This window comes from Anarrhichthys ocellatus, unplaced genomic scaffold (assembly GCF_004355925.1).
Source record: "Anarrhichthys ocellatus isolate YVR2014 unplaced genomic scaffold, GSC_Weel_1.0 scaffold74, whole genome shotgun sequence".
Taxonomy (NCBI): Eukaryota; Metazoa; Chordata; class Actinopteri; order Perciformes; family Anarhichadidae; genus Anarrhichthys; species Anarrhichthys ocellatus.
The window spans coordinates 940,948-962,466 of NW_022280104.1; the positions used below are offsets into that span (position 1 = coordinate 940,948).

The following is a 21,519-nucleotide window of genomic DNA, read 5'->3' on the forward strand; positions in this document are numbered from 1 at the left end:
GCACGGCACGGCGTTACAGCTGATAACGCCGTCCCGGCCGAGAGCGTCGTCGCAGCACCCACCCACCGGTTCCCCCCTCAGGTTAACATTGTTAGCTCTTTCAGCACTTTCGCCGTAGTTTGCACTGTCAGCCGCAGGCTCACCGTTGACATGTTGAGAGCTGTTGTGAGGCAATCAAAATCTTCCCAATCTCAGATCTGCACCTTTAAGAGACGTTTTGGTCAAACTTAAAGAGCTGCAAGTCATTCTCTGGTTTATGTAACAATGGATGAACCACCAATATTTCAGCACAGGGCTTCCTCAGAGGTATGGGACGGATTTCCACAACTACGTTCATTAATGTGTTTACAGTTGTAGCCAATTTAATTGCACGGGAAATTTGGGTAGATGCTTGGGAGTAATTCATTATTGTAAATAAATATTAAAAACAGGTTTCTTAGTGGTTTCTTTGAGATAAATCAATGCATGTTACTGTAATTCATCAACCGGCAAGCTGCTGTCTGGGACTCAAAAAAAGAATAAATTGCTTTGCAGCTTGAGCATTTTAAATGGCTTCAACTGTATAATGCCTTACAGGTTCCATATATTCACACGCAGCGTTTTCATTGGAATACATGGCAGCATTTGAGGTACAGTGTGCCAACGAGGTTTAGTGACTTAAAAGAGGCACTGAATGCTGGGCAATGTGTTCCTGAGCAAATCATTAGAGCATGCGCTGCATTTCAAGACGAAGGAGGATCCGTCTCTTTTAAAGACGGTGGCAGAGCAAAAAAGAAAAGAAGAAAAAAAAGATGGTGGTGAGGATTAGGACTGCTTTAGCTGAGCTCATTTACATCCCCAGCATCAGCAATCGAATGCTACTTGAGGAGGGATTAAGCCTCTCTTCCCTTGACTTTGATCAGATATACAACACTTGTCTTTCTACTTAGAAATATTCACCCCCAAGGATTTAAGCAACGGAGCTCATGTATAATTTGACACTACCTTAGGTTTTTCCTTTGTAATAATTCCTGTGTTAATGCATAGGCAGTGATATGTCTACAGTAAGTCACTCAGCTACAAGTTATGTTAAATATTGATAAAGTTGAGACGGATCAAAGAGATATATAATGATTGCAGAGATGCAATTTCCTATTGCATCATGCATTTTGCTGTATATCATTTTCATTACATAATGAAAATTACAATGAATGATGAGGGAAGAGGATGATTCAATAAACAAAATGGCACCACAACACTAATCACAATGTTACATAAGGGTGAGGGATTATATCATTTTTTGTTTACTAAAAATAATGATATTCACATCATATTATTATCCTCATGACATCAATGAATTTTGAATACGAGCTTCCCATCGGTAACCTAATTCTTAATCCAAATGAGATTACAAAGGTTACTTGTTATCAGCCTTATGAAATTAATGTAAGGACTTCTGGCAGCAGCTTGGTGAGGATATTGAGCGATTTCCATATCAGATCTAACTGCGGAGGACAATTTAGCACTCACTTGGACGGAGACATCTTGCCATGGGAAGGTAAAAATGTTCTAATCTTGAGTTTTCAATTTGAGGAGCAGAGTTGAAAAGGCATTGCAGGTAGGTTGTAAAGGAGCAAGGTTTGTCTGTGGCCTAAGTCTGGCCAGCAAGAATGACACTGTATCAATAGACCATATTCTCATGTTACCATGTTTGCTCTCTCACTGCCTGGCTTAATGAACGTCCAGAGACAAATTAAATGGAAGGAATCAAAATGGGCTCCTGGGAGGTGCAGTAGCAGCTCACGATTAGAATAGCCATTAATTCTCCATCTCACTGCCTTTCTGCTTGGAGTTGATGCGGTCTGTTGTTTTTTATGTCAGTCTCTCAGTCCTATAACATCCCTCCACTCATATCTACTTACCACTCTCTGTTTTACTGTCAACCTTTCAAGCTCTATCGTCTCGTTTGAAAGTGACATGCGCAAAGGACAATCACACATTTATGGGTTAGTCTAAATGGGATAACACCTGGCATAACGATGGCTTCACAGTAACTAAAGTATATTATTATGGGATTCCCATAATCCTGACAGCCCCTGCCAAGCCATCAATTCTGCTTTCCTCAATAATAGAGATAAATAAACATGATGGTTATGTGTGGATTGTTTTATAAAGAGACGAAATAAGGAAATGAAATACTAAATTACATCACTGATCCGGAGATACTGATTTTCATGTTGTGCCTCCAGGTAAAAAAAACTGCAAAGACCACTTTTAATTAAATAAAAATGTATAACTGTCCAGAAAATATACTTCTATCTGATATTTCCACAGTTTAGGAATGAGGTTTAAATTTGGGTTCTATGGCGTCATTCTCCTGATTTAAACACTGTTTTTATTGGGAATTGGTGTTGCATGTCTTCCTGCCCTTTTCTCTTTTCCCTCCTCTATTCCTGTTTTTCTGTCAGCCGTACACACAGCCACAGAGGACCTCGGAAGTTGGATGAGGATGGAGAAGGGAACTGGGAGAAAGATGAAAGAGGAAGAGAGATGGTAACAAAAGGAGGTGACTGGTTGAGAGACCGAGGTGTTGGGAGACGGCGGGGGGTGGATGGTGGATTTGGGTGAGATTTCGTGTCGCTGTGTGTTTAGTGTGAAACAATTGGTGATGAGCATAAAGGGCAGGATCTCTGAGGAAATAAGATCAAAGGACCATCTGCCCATATACAGGAGCCGGGCTGGATTTAGTCGCGTGCGTGCGTGCGTGCGAGAAAGAGAAAGAGAAAGAAAAAGAGACTCAAACAGTGCCCAGTCCAAAAAAGAGGAGTGATGTTTCTGGCCTGTGGCAATAAGAGGCGACCACCATCCTTAAATGGAAAGGAACCCTCCATCTGCAGCTTTTTGTTCCCTCCAAGCTTGCCATTTCTCCATCATATACTGAGCATTTTCTCTTTGCTGTGCCTTACGCTGTAGAATGAGTTGGCAAATTTGCTCTGCTGGCTTTGGGATTTCTTTGGCCTGTATAACGAAAATGGGAGGGAGAGATCTTTGACTCTTCCAGTATATTCTCTCTTCTGTTGGGATGACTTTGCACATCTTAGACCTGGTAGTCCACCAGCATCAAAATGTATTCAATGTATCAAATTTTCAATCAAACTTTATTTTCCTTGCAGTATACTGTGTTAAGTGGAGGCCATCTCTAAAAACAACAAAAATAACTGTCAAGGTTTCCCTGACTAAAAGTGAGACCACAGCAGCACTTCCTGGTGGTTTGGGGTAAAGGGAGGTAGGGATGTCTTTGACTGAAGACATTTTATTTTTCGTTGATTTTGTCAACTAATCGATTAGCTTATTTAATCAACAGAGCTGTAAAACTGAGTTTTTATCCACAAAGAATCATACAAAAGCTCCACTTTAAATCTTGTGTTTACCATAGATTGCTCATTAGCTTTTGGAAATTGGTCATTCAGCATGAAAAAAGCATAATGAACAACTAATCAAAGAGATTTTAGTCGACTAATCAATTAAGAGGGGGCAGCCCTAAAGGGAGGCAAACACAGCTAAAGCAATGTAAAAGGTGTTAATAACCTGGATTATGCCCATCACAGGTTTGAGGTTCACCCAAACTGCAATAAATATATTTTCACCTTAACAGTGCTGTTGCGTTTAAGGAGCTGTATTTAACATTATGAACATTAATATTGCAGCAAACAACTATTTGCCATGTAAAGATATTGAGGAGTAACGTCTACCTGAGCAGAGACTGCAGCGGCTCTACCTCTGTGTTTGTCGTTATCTGAGCTTCTCCTTGCTTTGTTTACATAGCCGGGCCGTCCACGTGTGCATGTTAGTGCATGTTCCATTACCCATACTAACATACAATTTAGTATGCCAGAGAAATATTAAGTATGTCTCAATAAACAGTATGTACCATAAAATACCAGGATGTTTTACTAGATCCGGTCACATTTTGTAGTATGCAAGCCGGCATGCTTTTCTGTTTATTCTGACCCACAATACATGAGCAAAAGAGTCAAAGATCAAGGGGCCATGTTCTGAGGAAGTATATCCCAATTGAATGCATACTGCATGCTAGAGTGTGTACTTTGTAAGGGCAGCTGCAATATGTACTAAAAGTAGAAAGAAAAAAGTATGCAATCTTTAAACAAATGTCCAAATGGAGATTCAGACAAGCCTTTAACATTGATTAAACCTAGTTTGCCTACATTTAGCTGCTACCAGTGATAGCAGCTCAGAAACTTTGAGTCCACACCAAACTTCCCTCTGTAAGAGAGCACTTGCAGTATCTATAACTGCCTTACCTAATTTTTAATCCATCAGGCCAAATGATCACACTCAGACCTCTGTGCAGACATTGTACTGTGGCAATACTTTAAAAATTACAAACTAAGTCCCTACGTGCTGTTACCAGCACAACGGCTTTCCACAAATGTCATGGATTATTTGCGTCAGTGCGACGACAGGTCTCATCTGAGCACAGCAAGGGATAAACAGCGTGGTATGAAGAGCACTCGTCAGTCATTCATCAACCGGCTGTCAGTAAGAAACCATCATTATGCTATAGCGTCCTCTTCATCCTCCGTTCCTGATGGTTGAGCAAAAGAGCTTGCTGAGACAAATTACCCATGCACAGCATCCTTAAGGGTTCAAATCCTGGTCAATACGGTATTTCTGAATACGCTAGGAAGATTCGGAGAAGAAAATGAAGAAAAAAACATTATGAAGCTCTCCAAGTGTCAGAAAAGAAAATCTATTACACCTCAAGCGATGCAGATTCCTGAAACTTTTTGAAATATTTGAATACTGTAAACTGATCTCGGCTCCTGCTGGATGCTCATACCGTATATTTATGCTATTTTTTCATAATATTCAAGTAGTCTGAACAGCCAAGTGCATGTTAAGTGAGACAAACACTCGTACGTAATGTGGAAATGTTGGGACTGCTTGCTGAAGAGCTTTCTTATGTGGGATGTTAAGATTTGGTGCATTATTCGATGAGATGGCAGGATTTTGCTTCGTGAAACCTACCGCAATTAAAAATTCTCCATGTCCTCGAGAATCTTTACGAGAGGACACTACTACATAATTAATTCACTTGTCTTTCGCATTCACTTGTAAAAAGGTTAACGGTCCAAATAATCCGTTTTATTTTCGGGTCCCTTTTACTGAGGTAGACATAAGATTTAATGGTTAAAAAAAAAAAAAAAATCTATAGCCGTTTGCCATATCCGTGTCTCAGCATATTTAACCTGACATGCGAGTGAAAAGGCCGACAGTAGATATTGCAGTTTCACAGGTTACAGGTCTGACTGAATGATGTGGCTTTTTCCACTTGAAATCCTCCAGACTGTGGCCTCAGAACTGTCCCATGTCTCTGCTTTAAGTACAGCCCAAGTGGCGATGCAGAAATCTAGTAGATGTTCCACACCTGCTACCAGAATTAATGTATTTAAGCTACTTGCTCTACAGGAATAAATATTTAATTAACCTTTTGAGCCATGGAGGCTCTAATCAACTTCTTCAACATGATTAAAATCATTCCATCTCATTAGATTGCAACTAAATTTACAGATCCAATGAGATTTGTGCCAGACTTCACTATATCTGTGGGGCATGTCACCTGTCGCCCAATCGCACGCCATCAAGCTGTCAATCATGTCAAAGCAATTAACTTTAAGCAATTTCGTGAAAACCAGACATCAACAGGTCAAAACAAACCAATCCCATACTCATTTTAAATGTCTTAGGGGAACCCTTAAATGTGTAGATAACCTGTAACCACGATACCCCACAGTCACATCGTACTAGTGGGAGAAAAGTTGCCAACAGCAGTAATCATCTGCAGTTTGAATGATTTATGACTCATTGTCAGTGATGAAACAGCCTTACCTCTGCAGATTGGCACAGGGAAGTCCCACACGGACACACCGGCTGCGGTGGTCACACAGGCGAGGAGCGAATGGCCGTCCAGGACATAGCCGGTGACGCACCGGTAGCGGATCTTGTCGCCTATGTTGAACTGAGTTCCATTCAGTATGCCCTTGGGTGGAACCCCTGGGTTCCCACATGAGCTGCTTCTCAGCTCTGGAAAATGGAAAGCGAAGACAGTATTGTTAAGAAAAACAATGTGTTGCTGTATAAAATATGTAGCAGAGTGTTAAAATAGCATCATGGTGAAATCTGTATATTAATTAATATAAGGACATGAATATTTTTCAAACTTATGTTTACTCCTTTAATAATCACGGTACAAACATAGATTTTGGAGGTAAAGAACTGCATGTGACAAAACTACCATAACAATGAAAAATATTACTTGCATTCATATGTTTTTGTAAATCCCTTGGCAGACACACTTTTGAAGATGGCATATTGAAGTTATACATCTACTCCCAAGAAATGACCATCATACTGTGCTCATGCGCCGACAGAGCCAAAGTAGTGATGATCAATGTATTCTTTTGCAAGGTATTGACGGAGAATTGTTATAAAGATCTACAGTAAGTTGTGATAAACTGGCCTGGGCCGCTCCTCCATCCTGTATTATTTAGCTTGAACACAATCTTCCAGCACATTTCTCTCCTACATTAGACCACCATAACTCAATCTCTGTCAAAATTCCACTGCACATGTCCAGCCTGCATGAAATTTATCACCAAAGATTTTATTTAAAGCAGTACAGAGCACATCATCAGCTTCTTGTTGCTTCGGGAGTCACACGTTGACTGAAGTTTTGACAGTAAACTAACGCTCAGGGGTCCTTTTGGCAGTTGGAACCTGCAGTCAACCTTACGCATGTGTTTAAGACACAAAGTAATATGTCTTTTCAGTAACTACTTTCCTAATATAGTGCACTTTCCTGATTAGGTATTAGTGAACTCATGCTTTGTCATCTATTCACAGTTAAATATTTCACATAAGCTATATGGGTAAGAAAAGATCATTTCAGTTAAAAAAACATCAGCTCATACACTTAATGTATTATTAAATATACAGAGTGCATGTTAGATAAGCTCAGATACTTAATCGTATTACAATTATACAAACAATAATAATTGTCTAAAAAGACACACTTTGACTCAGCTTCATGACAAAGAACACTTCACAACTTGTGGGTAATGATGAAAAAAATCCAAATTTGTCTGATCAGATCCAGATCCTTCAGCCCCGAAGCTCGTCACTGATAATGCAGTAAAGTCAAAAATAGTATTTTTGATATGTGCCATCTGTTTGTGGCTAATTATACCAACTGGCAAGCCAGGGAACCAAAAGGCATTTTTAAAAACGTAGATGATGTGTATTAGACGGATCTATGGATACATAAAGACAGACAGAGAGAAATAAGAAGTATATTTGAGACCCTAATCCTGAAGTCGATTTCAATGAGAGGCTGCGTTTTCTAATACAGTAATGATTTCCAGCAATCATTTTTGAAACCCAATTACTAATCCACTTTACACTGCAGATGCTCACATAAACATCCCTCACACGTATGATCTCTAACGGATGCAATGTAAATCTTCAGCATCAACTACCGGCTGTATATTTTTATGAGCAAAATTAAATACCGACAGAAATTTGTGATTGACAGCCATTTTGAGTGATGTTTTTCGTGAGGTGCAAACTGAGGGGAAGATGGGGCCATACATAGTGCAGCACGAATGATTCCTGACCAATGCAGGATGTGAGCAGTGAGAGGCAGACTTCATCTAAACAGGTTTGACATCTGACCAGTGCAGATGTCAGGGGTGAGGAGCAGCAGCTCAGTCTCCTAATAATTACATTTGCAACTGTTTTGCATTAGAAAACGTGTAAACTATTACTTACAAAAAGTTTGGGAAAGTTTAACCACAACAGTCTGTTTTACTTGACATTCAGATATGTAACTGACAAGGCTCCTCTCTCATAAATAATCCATGGTGCTGTAACCAAGAGTATATGAGGCACATTGCATAATCTATAAAAAAAAAAAAAGGTAAGAATAGATCTAAAACACCATCCAAAAAATATTGTTACTATGAATAATAATACGAGGGTAAAGACAACACAAGCTGCAAAGAATGTATGCATCCCTACATAGCGCAGCATGACGCCTGATAACAAACATCAAATAAAGTATATCATCATGAAAAGCCTGTGGAATTTAAATGTAATTGTTTGAAATATCAAATTTGGAGAGTTAAAAAGTGTGATTGAGCACATGAAAGGCAATCTGAATATCTGAAAACTCACCACGATACCCTTTACAGTTTGATGCAGAGAACAGCAGATCACATTGCAGCACACTGCTGACCTTAAAACATTTGAATCAAAAGCATCTAAACAAGACAGTTGGTCAGGGGACTGGTTTTTGTGTGCTACCAGATGTTATTCAGAACTCCCCATGACCCCAAAACTGTTCCCCACAAAGCTTTCCATCACACCAGTAATGTTCGACTGGACATTTACCCTTTAAGGATGATGATCACTGGAGACCATCAAAGGCACACTGTGTTTTAGCTATTTAACACTCATCTGGCAATTAAAAAAATAACTTGATCAGCAAGAGCCTGGCTGCTGAATTAGGCTGCCAAGCCATCTGTGGTTGACTTATTAGTGGAGTTCTGTGCCAATTATGTTTAAAGGAAAACAAGGTTAGGTGCATACGCATACATCGCATACTGTACTGTACATTCCAGGTACGAGCTTTCCATGGTACAATATGTGGGTTGACAAAATAATTGGAAAGTGTTAATTCTAATATTAATTCTAATGTCTAAAGCCAAAGTAACTGTGCAATCAGCACGTATATAAAGTTTAGTCTGTCTACCAAACCATGTCTATGCGTGGGGTTATGCTATAAAATAACTGCTTCATACAACACAGCAATCAAAACGTGTTGATTGCTGTTCCAAACAGCTACACTGGGCGGGGTGGGGGGGGGAGAGCTGGCCATCATAGAGAGGGGCGAGACTCACATTTTCAGACAGAAAGTCTCTCATCATCACGGTACACTCCGACAGTGCTTCTTACCTTGAATAGAAGCATCTGCATTATGCAATATACACAGCATGAGATGTGCTGCTGCTGCTAACAAGTGTCTTGACTAAACTGCTGTGACTTGGACGTGACCATGAATAAAATCAAGAACTTCAAAGTGTGTGGCGTGTTTGAGTGTTACAAATCATACCACGTACCCTGAATGGAATTATAATTTCAGCTGCCAGATGTTGCTGGGGTCTCGGACAGATTGCACTCAGCCAAATAAAAATATGATAACGTATAAATTATTTGACAGGATGACACCACATTTTCCAGGAAATGTGATGGTCTTTAATAATTACCGACGGATTTTCTATGAGAGGGAATGATGCATTTAAAAAGCTTAAAAACAAAAACCTCCCACCCACGACAATAGTTGTGCAGCTGCTTGTACAGATTTTTAGTGAATGCTCATACGCATTGGTGTACAATATCAGTAATAGTTTGGAGAAACTCACCCCAGGTCACCAATTAAAAAGCAATAGATACATCCCAGCTGTAATTATACCAGCACTGACTCATTAGCCTTTGGTTTGTATGGAAAGTCATAACTACTCTAGTCATAACTATGTCTCAGACAGACATTGCTGTTGAATAAATTCAAAGGATGTGTTGCACACATTTCAAGCAGCTGGCTTGGATAAGGCCTCTCACTGTAGACAATACAAAACTGTGCCTCAATTGCAGCTACAGTACCTGAATATCTGTTAAAAACTCATTTAAAAAAAATAAGTACTTTGAATAATAGCCTGCACTTAACATTGAATCAGAATTTCTACTTAAACTTAAACTAAGGGTTTGAAGAGCCCCCTAAAGAAATCAAGTGTTTTAGATACAGTGTTAGCCCTGAGCTAACAAGTGTTGCTGTGTGGAGCACCCTAAATAAATTGTTGATTTAACTGAACCTTTGGAAAACAACTGCTCCTCAACACCAGGGGCTGGTGCAAAACCCAGTGAAAACCTGTCCAAAAACAATGCTAACACAATGCTAAAGGAGTGCTCTTGAACGCACAAAGCACCACTCACTCTGCAAAATGATGCCTGGTTGAAAACGGTGCATAACATTATAATACACACAGCAAGTATCATTTATAATGCCAGAGAAGGTAAAATACTAACGACTAACAAAAAGCATCTCTCTGACCTTTGTAAACCAAACAGATCCGTTATACACCGTAATCGTACAAGAGACCAGCAACATAAAATGTAACACAAGGCCTGGGAAACCAACATTTCAGTAAAAACACCACATTTATGGTACTCTGTCATCATAACAAACACAATTTTGACCTACAGTCCCAAACAGTGGGAGCGAGAGTGGCTTGCATTATCTCTCATCACAGTGGCAACGAGTGAGTTATGTGAACTAGTAAATGAGGTAGTTGGGTGCGAGATTTCTCTGGGGCAGAGCTATTTATTTCGCCTGTATATCTAATGACTCTGCAGCCCTTTGAAGAAGATGGAGGTTTGAAGGAGTGGCAGTGTTTGTGAGCACACAAGCAGCACACTTCCCCACAGGAGCCGCCTGTAGACTGCCTGTCTGGCATCCTGCTTCACTGGCTGCTGAGCTGGATTTTCATGCAGGCGGGGAGAAGAGTATTGACTGAACCCATGTTGGATCACAGGGCAATGCAGCTGGTAAACAATACGCACGCACACACATACACACACACACACACACACACTTTTCCAACTCAGTGGTCAATCTGCATAGCCACAGAAAGACAGATGAAATGATTTGGGGAGAAAAGATGAAATTATGTTTTATGGGTCACCTGTCTTTCAAAGACTTCCAAATAAAAGGGCAAGTTGAAATGGCATCGAGGCAGGTTTTAGATAGGCACGGCAATGTTTTCACAGCAAATACACATCTTCAACAAAGGGCAAGGAGATAGCATTACTCCCAGCTCGGTACATGTACACTGCACAGAGGCAGCCTATCTCTGTCGCTTGGGAAGCTACAAGCACCAATGGCCATTGTTTGGCTGTGTTGAATAACCCCCCCATATCTCTTCTCATAATAAATGCAGCTTGACCCTTTCAGGGCTTGCCCAAGTGTTAAGATTTCAGGATTACACTGAGAGACGGGTTATAGGAGAGGAAAAGTAGCCACTTATCAGTACTAAAATTCACTGAAAGTTGGAGCTGGTTTGCATTCCAAGATTCTTGACTAAAGGCTGACGGGCTGCTGAGAAATTAAATTCCAACTGGCCATGTCCTTCACCGTGTCCTTCGTATGTACGCAGATTCAAACTCACTTGATTGCAGTCATGATTCAATCATATCCGAGTGTCGACAAGCACCACACACTTTTAGTCAAAAGAGTGAGCAGCATCGCACATATTCACGCATACGACTTTGCAAACCACATCAGCATAACAAGGACGAAAGTCATGAAGCGGTGACAGTACATGCAAATGAATACACTACGGATGAGCACATTAAGTATTTTTGTGTTGCATGTGTCATGCATGTGGGTCTCTGATGATAGTCAAGACGTTGTGCTTTAGTTTAAATTCAGATGATAGTGATGACAACGATAATGATACCAAGTAACTTCAGAAATATGGTGGTTTATTCACATTGTATGCTACCATTGCATACAATGTGTACGATACACAATTTGTTGGGAATACACTGTTTTAAAACCATCATACCAAGGGTTTCTGGGAAAGTGTCTGTAGAGGCTTGAGTAAATAATACCATATATCTTAAGATTGTTGTTTAAATATTTATGCTGTGTACCATCTCGTAACATGAGGCTATTAGACCAAAACATGTACAGCTCAGTTTCTCATGATCATTCATGCTTTAAGTAGGGCTGGGTATCGCCACTGATTTCCCAAATCTATGTGATTCTGATTCACAAGGTCCCAATTCGGATATTTCAGTTACAATACCAATATTGTTTGGATATGAAAGATATTGTCATTGAACTAATGCTGTAAATTGTACAAGAAACCCTCTAAGCTGGTCTATTCCTGGTCTATTCTGAAACGCAACCAGACACTTGCCTTTAGGCTTGGCGGCAAGGGCGCCACTTTACGACCTTGTTCCACACTGCGAACGTGTGTAGATGAAGAGAACAACTTGCAAAATGCCAACGCAAGCTTAGCTGGTCAATAGGACTACCACCGTGTGAAAATGGCCAAGGTCGGGTTTAAGTGCAGCCACATGTTTACATATTATGAGTGGGTGTTTGAGAGAGACTGTGAGGCATCCGGAGCAGATCAGCTGTAAACACTTTAAGCAGAGAAAAAAAAAAAAAAAAAAAAAATGTAAAATGTCAATCACACTTTTTTTGGCCCCTCTACTTCTAAGAGAATCCGGAGCCGCTGCTTGGTGGTGCAACAAGTGGGGCAGCTCCCGTCATGTTTTGATTCAAAGAAAGTTTGCTACTCGGTTTAAAGCTCCACGCATCCACGGGTAAAGGCATATATTAAAATGTCAATCTCTGGATAGATATCGATAGATAATTCAAATGAAGATCGATTAGAATCGGAAAATATATTCTTTAAACCCAACCCCGGGTCTAAATTTTACCGGCCTACAGCTTTGGCTACAATCCTTTATCCATACTCCTACACAACACTTTTATAACAGTATACGTAATTTCAAATGACTGTAAATTAAATTGAGAAATATTTAAAATAACTATATTTGGGACTACAGATGAAAAATGGCCTTTTGGCTAACTCTGGCACATTTGCAGAAATGTTTTTATTAATGTGCACTGTCCCGTTCAAATAAACCAATAAATAAATAGCCGACTTAGGGTTGGGCGGTAAACCAGTTTTATCACCGGTGTCACATTCGGCCATTACATGGATTTTGCAATACCGTCTTTATTACCGTCTAATTACCGTCATCTGGGGCGACCGTGGCTCACTGGCTTAAGAGGGTTGTCTGGTAACCGCAGGGTCAATGGTTCGATCCTCGACTGGGACGTGCCACGTGTCGTAGTGTCCCTGAGCAAGACACTGAACCCCGGGCGCCTATAATTGACAGCCCACTGCTCCCTATATATAGGGATGGGTCAAATGCAGAGGTCAAATTTCGTGTATATGACAATAAAAAGGGTTTCTATTCTATTTACCGTGAACGTCTTTTGCCGAGAAAAAATAGGCGAGACACGTCGAATCTCTAGATGAGCTTCCCGCAGCCAAGCCACGCTGCTCACAGTCCATTTTTCTTTTGTACGGTGCCGTTTAGTGTCTACACTGCGTTTTTTGAAACTCTTCATGTGGGTTAGAAACTGTAAACTAACTGAATGACTCTCTTACATTTACATTATGGGGCAGGCTCCTCCTCCCAGAACACATGCAGGTGTCATTCTTATTTGGAGCCAATTAACACTCATTTGTTTGTTTTTTAAATTTTTAGCTTTCTTAAGTTATGTTACCTTACATTGGCAATAGAGCAAAAACTTCTATAATCATGTTTTGAATGGAGTATTATTTTTAATTTTTCAATACAGTGATATCATAGTAATAATAATGTCACTGCAAAAACCAACAAAAATAGCGTAGTATACATTTTAAGGTCATATCTCAAAATCCAGTGTAACAGGTTGGTTAACAGGTGCAAGTAGACCTTTTTACAGTTAAACAATGACGACTAGATGCTTGGAAATGCGTTATTTCTTATTTCATGTCTTTTGCAGAATGTCACATACCACGGCAAAGACCGAGTTTTAAAATGGGCACTACAAACACAAGCATTGTTATCAGTCCAGTGGTAGTCGAGACATTTAATAGCTTGCAGCCATAGATGCCACCGGTGTTTCGGTTCAACTACTGACTCTCAGCGGAATGCGTCTCTGGTTCCTCGTAGTGACGGCAGCTGTTGAAAAAACCAACAGAACATGTAGATGTCCTGTAAAAGCCTTCTGTCAATTTTTAGTACACACTCATCTGTGTTTATTATTTAGGCCAACCATTTACGCAAGCTACAACAAGCAACCATGGATGCATTTGGCAGAGAGTCGCCAGTTAAAGCGGTCACTCATTAAACTGAAACACCTGTTGCTCTGAAACAGTCGCGATCCTGTCAGAATTCTGTAGAACTTGAGTCGGCTGTTGGAGCTTGGATTCTGACAACAGAACATGCAACAACCAGACATTTTGATGCTGTTAAGAGTTTTAAGTCAATGTTTAAAGCTTGCTAACTCATCTGGATGGCTGGGGCAAAACGCCGCCTCTGTTTTCGACACATGCACGCATGTTTTTGGTGACGTCGGCTGTAAAAGGCTCTATAAATACCACCCTGACTTTAGTCTGTACAATATAAAAATCCCACAAATTTGCCAAAAGAATACATGTGAAAATGTAATGTTCTTCCTCACAATGCCTCCGTCGGCTCTACTTCACTCTCCTCTTCCATGTCGGCAGAAATCACGTTACCTTGCCAGCTGCACCTGGATTTGCGATATCACGCAAGAATCACAAGATCACACAAGAATACCTATGGCGGTGGAAACGTTTTTTTTTTTAAAATCCCTACCAGTGGAATAATTTCTACTGTCACATAGCACATACCATCATGTCACCCAGCCTTGTTCTCCACTGTCCTCCCCAGGTGAAAAATGAATATGCTAAGTATATTTAATTTTAGCATACTTGAGTATACTTGAAGCCCTACTAATCATCAGTATACTTAAAGAGTGCTATTTTGGAACAACTTATTTTATACTTAATATATTTTAGTTGTGATTAAATAGTAGTTATGCACATTTGAAGTGTATTTAGTATATTTTTGTGTGCTAAATTGGAACAACTTAATGTAAATGGGTGAAAGCGTGACTTTTGTATACTTTTTATATATTTTCAGAAAGTACAATTCTTTGATAGTATATTTGCAGTGTACTACTGAAAATGTCAGCATATTTTAAATACAAAAAGTACTTCTTTTTTTTTTCGCCTGGGTCTTCAGTATTGAGTAACGGGAAATATATGTGCCTCGTGCGTAACAAAATGCGATTGACATCCAAATCAGCATGAAATTCTATTGAAGATTACACATGCAAAAGGTGGAGGCAGAACAACAAGATCTAATTCAACCAAGCCTATCCCTGGAGACAGAGAGGAAGATAGAAAGAGAAACGCAGAGCAGGGGACGGAAAGCAAAAATGGGCAGATAGAGAGGGGAGAGGTCCTCGACTGGTCAGGTCTGGGGCAGGAGGGGAGATGAGGAGGGGGTACAGGGGGACAAAAAAGGACATCGTGGAAGGGAGAGGGAGTGAGGCAACAGGACGGGGTCAGCCTGTTTGCGCAGGAGAAGGTAAGGGAATAAGACAGAAAGTAACAAAACAGCTTAAGGATATTTGGAGTAGAAGGCAAATAAGAGCAGACAATCCAAAGAGACACAGGGGCAGGAGGAAGAAGGAAAGGCAGGAGAAGCCAAAGGGTAGGAAAGAAGATAGGATGATGAAACGTGGAGGAAAAGAAATGAGTGCTTAAGAGGGAAAAAAAGCACATGTAATATCATAATAAAGGAATGGAGAAAGAGAAATAGAGATGGATGAGTGATGAGCTTTCACATGAAAGAGCAGAGGGGGGAATAAAGTAGGGGTGAGCGAGATGGCCACAGAAGGATAGTTCATATTTAGACAGCTCCGCACTGCACTCGGCTCTGCTTCAACACAGATAACTCTGTACATCCATTAGTTCAACTAATTCCCATCGCCATCTGCCATGCAATTTCAGATGCACCTCTGGAGTTGCAGAAAAGGTTCGGGAGTCTGGGGGGGTCGGAAAATATGAGATTAATTTGCTTAATTTGAGGTGTAATGTTTCCATAACTCAAAAGTGGAAGTCCTACTGGAAATCAGGTGAGGTAAGAGTGATCTCATGTCCCTCTCTTAAGAATAAATGGCGTCCATTTCTCCTGGCTGACGGATTTTTCTTCGAAATGAAGACCCAGTTCATGAAGAGCTGTCCTGATCGTCGTCTCTGACTTCAATTCCACATATCTTTCATTTTTCAATTTAAATGGCCATTTCTAATGACAATGAAAATCAAAGTGCAGAAAAATGATGGTTCTCTTACCTTCATAAGCTACCTTAAATCCATGGGCGCTTACTGCAAAGTCACTGGTAAGCCTCAGTGAAAAAATGGAGCCAGAACTGGTAACAGGCGGAGGGATGGTAAATCCTGTTAACCTGCAGATAAGAGAGAGAGAAACCGCAGTGCTGAATGTATGATTTCATTGATATGAATTACATAAATATGCTTATAACAATAAAAATGTATTGTGTTGTAACTTGAGCCTAATTAAAAATGCAAGACAAATGTTTTAATTAAATCGATGTGATGACAGTCCAACATGACCCGCATAAATTGAAAGAATTATTACTGTGGTAAAACATTTGCATTTGTCAGCTTTCACATAAACCAGTTCAAGAAAAACGCCTAGCAATGGATTCTGAGTGACATCTACTACCATGTAGGCTTTTCCCCCAAATTGTAATGATTCCAAAAAAGACAACGCTGTTGAAATGTTGTGAGGCTGAAACCAAAACCTCAACATCTGTTGTTGTTGTATTTTAATTAGATAAGCCGTCAGGTGAAGTGGCTGACCGTACTTTTATAAAGTCCTGTTGAGAGAGGTGTGTGCACTAAAATGCAACGATACAGAAAACCTGCACACCAAAGTAACCATCACTTAAAAAAATAATGACCTCACACCACTGGTGAGTTCGTGCTCTGTAACTTTTTGTGTGTAATAAAGCATGACCGCTCTGAGAATCGTGACGCAATTTGTCCCCCAATAATATATCGGGTACAACACAATCAAAACCCAAGCGAGAATATTCCCTACTGTTGGACGGTGTTTGATGGCTGGCAGCTGCATTGTAACAGACTGCTTCATTACTGCATTTCAAATTAGGTGCAGATCCAAACAAATCCATTTACTTTCACGGCGTCGTAAACAAGATGTGTTGCTGACCATTCCTCAGCGGCAGTTGCTGATGTTCTATCGACCTTCCCCTGCTGTAAGCCAGGCTGTGTAGCATGGATATAACTTGTGCATGAAAGAAAATGTCTCCTTCTCTATGGTTTCCTCTTCTTGTTATTTTCCATTGCTAGTTTTGGGGCCGTTTGTGTGTCTGAACCTCTACCTGACAATAAGCCAGGTGAATAATGTCCGTCGTGGGCCAAAGTGTGAAAAAACACAACTTCCCCTTGCGACAGCAAAGAAGAGGGTGCTGTATTTATAGCTTCAATAGAGTTTCCAATTACAGCAGTGTGAACTGTGCTGGTCCTTGCACTAAATAATTACCCTTTGTCGCAGGTACTGCATGCAAAGATACTGCTAAAAGTCAATTGCTACATGAGGCAATTTTGAATACATTTATGGAGGAAACAGAACTGAAAATGTAACCTTGTTAGAAGCCTAATCATTCACAAGAGAACTGTAGTAAATTTGCATGCTATCATGGATAAATTAAAAGTGGACGCAAGCGGCAAGGCCTGTGCATCAAAAGATAAGTCTTTGGTGGAGTGCTTGAACAGAAACAACAAGTACAGGAGAAAGGATTAAAATAATTCACTTTTTATGGTTTTACTTATTGTTTCAATGTCGTTTGTTTGGGCAATATTCAAGCTGGCCACAATCTACATATCAAAAGGCAATATGTATTGTGCAGGCCCCAAACCCTGTTACGTGTGCACATAGTGCAGAGCTATGCTATAGGACACGAATATCTACATATGTGAGAGAATATTATCGAGGAAATCACTCAAAGAAATGGCAGTGCCTTCAATATCTCAGGATCATTAGAAATATGGCTCAGTCAGAGGTCACATGAAAATGTCAAGTGTGGACACATGAGTGATCTGACTACAGTTCTGTGCTTCTGTTCACAAAGGCCTCGTTGAAAAGAGAAGCGTGTGACCCTTGCCTCTCTCTCTCTGGCCCCAGCGTTAAGTGCTGTGGCATGTAACTAACGAGCCCTCAATCTTTCCCCCCTTTTCAATGAAACACAGTATGATATCAAGCTGGGATAGTCTTTCAAATTAGGCCCTCTTACCTAAAGTCCGGGGAGGGGGATCCATGGGGGGGGGGGGGGGGAATTATTGGCTGAGCAGAACAGAAACCACAGAACAATCAGTGGCTGCAGAATACATGCTCGCGCAAAGGTCACTGCCACCCACCAAGACGGGTGCAATGCAGTTACACAATGACTCCAAAAAGTCTTGACCTACAAGGATTTCTGAATGATTGGGACAAATGAAAACTGATGTTTGTCCATTAATCAAAATGTCGAGCAAAATCTTTACTTGGTGTTGCAGCACTGACTGTGAGGGTACAGAGGATAGGGAAAAGATGTGCTGCTATGGCAACATGTGATACAGAGAGACAAAAAGGGAAAAGAAAACTAATGCAGTGTTCAGGCAACATACACAGGGTACTGTGAAGTAGTCCTGATGTCCCCTAAAACCAACAGGACGTCTGAAACAAAAAAAATGCATTTCCTCATGACCACAAGCAAGGTGAATGGAATGCCAAAGAAAAAGCTTAGCCGACATGCCAAACTGAAACTCAGACTCACGTTCCGAGTCTCAGCAGGCTAAATCCTTTCGTAGATTGCACTGTGGCACAAAAAAAAAGCAAGGGGATGAGTATGTCACGGGGTTAGTGTACACGAGGGGAAGACGTCTTTTCTAAGGCCGTCAGTGAGAAGGATTAGGAGGTGACAGTCTCGGTGGAGTTGGCGAAAGACTTATTTCGGATTCAGTCAGGTCATGTCTCAAGTCAGATGGGTCAAGATAAATCAGGAATGATTTAAACCTAAAAAAAAAAAAAAACCTTAACAAGCAACATCTTGCCCAAACCATGGGCATGAAAGCGGGCGACTGCCAAAGAAAACACTCGTTCTTCATTAAACCAAAGGAGAGTAGACGACATTTTGACACATTTTCCTCAAGGAGTCTTCAGTGTATTGTCAGAATATCTTACGTGATGGTTTGTTCAAACCAAAGAAGCACATTGTGACCTGAGTAGGTCCTTAACAAAAAGGCAGACAAAGAGATCTCCGTCACGTGGCATTCACTGCCACATGTTGCTTTGGCAACGGCAGCATCGGGTGAATGGTTTGAAAATGTCATTAACAAATAAACACCATGGGGCTTGTTGTCTCCTCTGACAAGGAGCTTGTGATTGAGCTATCAGATACAAGTCTGCTGCTAAATAACACTCCTATTTGAAATTCTACAAAGAAGACTCTAATCTGACTTTGGATGGTCGGCTAGACTCGCTAGGGAATTTCCATTTTCATTTGCGATGGTGAAAGTACAACAGTTTATGGTATCAGAGTAAAGATGAACATTTATCAAGAGGAAGTAAAAGTTAAGTACAAGGACAGACATTAATGTTTGTTATAAATTTGTTCAAATTTGCCTTAGCAACTATAACATCTTACATTTAAATCGACAGCTTGTTCCAGCTCACTGCGAAAGCCCTTGCTGGTTTCCTGGAATACCGTGTGAACAGGCGGGAAAGGAAATGTTTAACCACACCAGACCTGCTATTGTCGACTCTCTTTTTAAAAGCTTGGAGAGAATTTGCACATCAGAAAAAGAGTTAAGTACTATTTTATATCCAATGAGTAAAGGGAAGTACAGTGGAGCCTTTGGATTGAAATACACAATACTTTTGTGACGAAGAGATTCCAATTCCAGAGCAAAGAAGGTCGTACAATGTACAGTAGATAATGCAGCGCAGTCACATTCGCAGCCAATCAGAAGCATTCGTTGTGACCTTTGATGGAAGCTGGTGCATTAGGTCAAACAAAGTCGGGAGCAATGTATTTGCTATATAGATATAACTACGTTAAACTTTGTACAGCTCATTGAATCAAAACTGCACAGTGCTACAAGTGGGAGTCAAATAAAAACTGGTTCTAATGCATCTGTATTGGACTCCACCGGGTCAACGGAAAATGCCACTGTGGCTCTGGAGACGCCAGGTGTCTGAACAGCTATGGCTCCACCCGTTTATGGATCAGAGCAACACCAACGGCAGCAGCATGACTGTGTGTGTGCCTGGGAGCAGGGTGCCGATGATTGCCTGGACAGATGCAGCCTTCCCTTCCACCTGAACGCACTACATCAGCCCTGTAGGTAGCTGTCAGACATTCCCGCCATCTGATTAGTGTGTCACGGTAGTGACGTGCCATAGAGAGGAAGAGGGAAGAGAGAGTTGTACCTCTATTTGTCTGACTCACTGTCTCTCGACCTCCATCTGTATTCACCTCTGTGTTGCACTAGCTCTTTCTGTCGCACTAGGTTTCTCGGTTTCCCGTTGCACGGGGGGCTGCTCATATTCACTGTTGCTCTTCCTTTTCCTGTCTTGCTGGTTCAACGTTTGTGTCGCTTTGCCTCTTTGTATCTTTGTTTGCCTCTGCCCACCTGCTACACCCGCTCTGAACCCGTGTCCCCTGGGAAAAGAAGAACAAAAAGCGGACAGGAGGGTGGAAGACCCCTTAAGTGCTCTGGCTGATCTCACCGAGTAACCAACAATTAAAGTGAACCACTTGCCTTTAGTTTATGATAATGGTAATGATAATGATAAATGGAGCAAAATATGGCATGTTACTTAATAAGGTGAATAATGGCCTGTTAGCTACCTCCTCAAAACAACAGCTGGAGATGATTAATAGACTTATTTTGCACTGACATGTCCTAACTCATTACAGCAGCCCTAGACACTGACATTTCGGTTTAATAACTGCAGTAATAAAGGTCAAATCATGCCATCAATTAATTCGTCCCGGGCTGTGTGGAATGTAACAAAAAAAAATGTAATTTTTTGAATTGCAAAAGGTGAATCTAATCTGGTGAATTGCCTGGAGAATGATCAGAAAAGTTTATATTCGTCTCTCTGTGTCTAGTATGCCATGCGACTTGTGGAGCACAGAATCCAAGTTGCGTTTCTACAGTTTGCAACTGTAAGTAATTCTCCAGATGTAAATAGGCAGGGTGTCAAATGCAAAAACAAAACTGGGATAAATATGAGCTATCATTTCAAAAAAACAAATTAGTTCACGGGTGTGCAGACAAAAGGGTAATTAATCCTCTACTATCTGCATTGTGGTTCTGGTGTATTTGTGTGAAGACACACCGAGCATAGATTTGATTTAGGTTATCCTGGTTGGAGGTGATAAAGCAACAGCAGATACATAACGAAGCGCCGCACAGCCATTAATCCTGCTTTTACTTCGTGAAAACCTCAGGCTACTTTCAGTTATTTGGAAGGAGATTTTTATCAAGTCGTAATGAGTCACAAAGTTACTTCACCCATCACAACTGATGATTAGTTTGAGACTGAAGATAAATATGGTGTCAAAACGGCTTACAGGTCGCATTACTCATTTACATGCATGCGATTTTGTAGTTTCATTTATATTCTGCATCGTCCCACCGCAACCAACCAGTCTATGTGGATTGGCTGTGGCCAACTCTGTGCACTGCGTGGTGACCAGCTGCTTTCTTCAGA

The 21,519-nt window shown here is 40.7% G+C and overlaps 1 protein-coding gene across 5 annotated transcripts in view; it reads right to left on the reverse strand.

Annotated features, from left to right (window-relative positions):
• The window catches only part of LOC116397856 (CUB and sushi domain-containing protein 3-like), a 214,581-nt gene that overhangs the window by 170,871 nt on the left and 22,191 nt on the right, over positions 1 to 21,519 (reverse strand). For all 5 annotated transcript variants that reach the window (XM_031873726.1, XM_031873725.1, XM_031873723.1 and 2 more), the window contains exons 3-4: positions 16,068 to 16,180; positions 5,890 to 6,084 (exon numbers count right to left, since the gene is read on the reverse strand). In XM_031873726.1, coding sequence (XP_031729586.1) covers positions 5,890 to 6,084; positions 16,068 to 16,180 — 308 coding nt within the window. The remainder of the gene's footprint in view (positions 1 to 5,889; positions 6,085 to 16,067; positions 16,181 to 21,519) is intronic.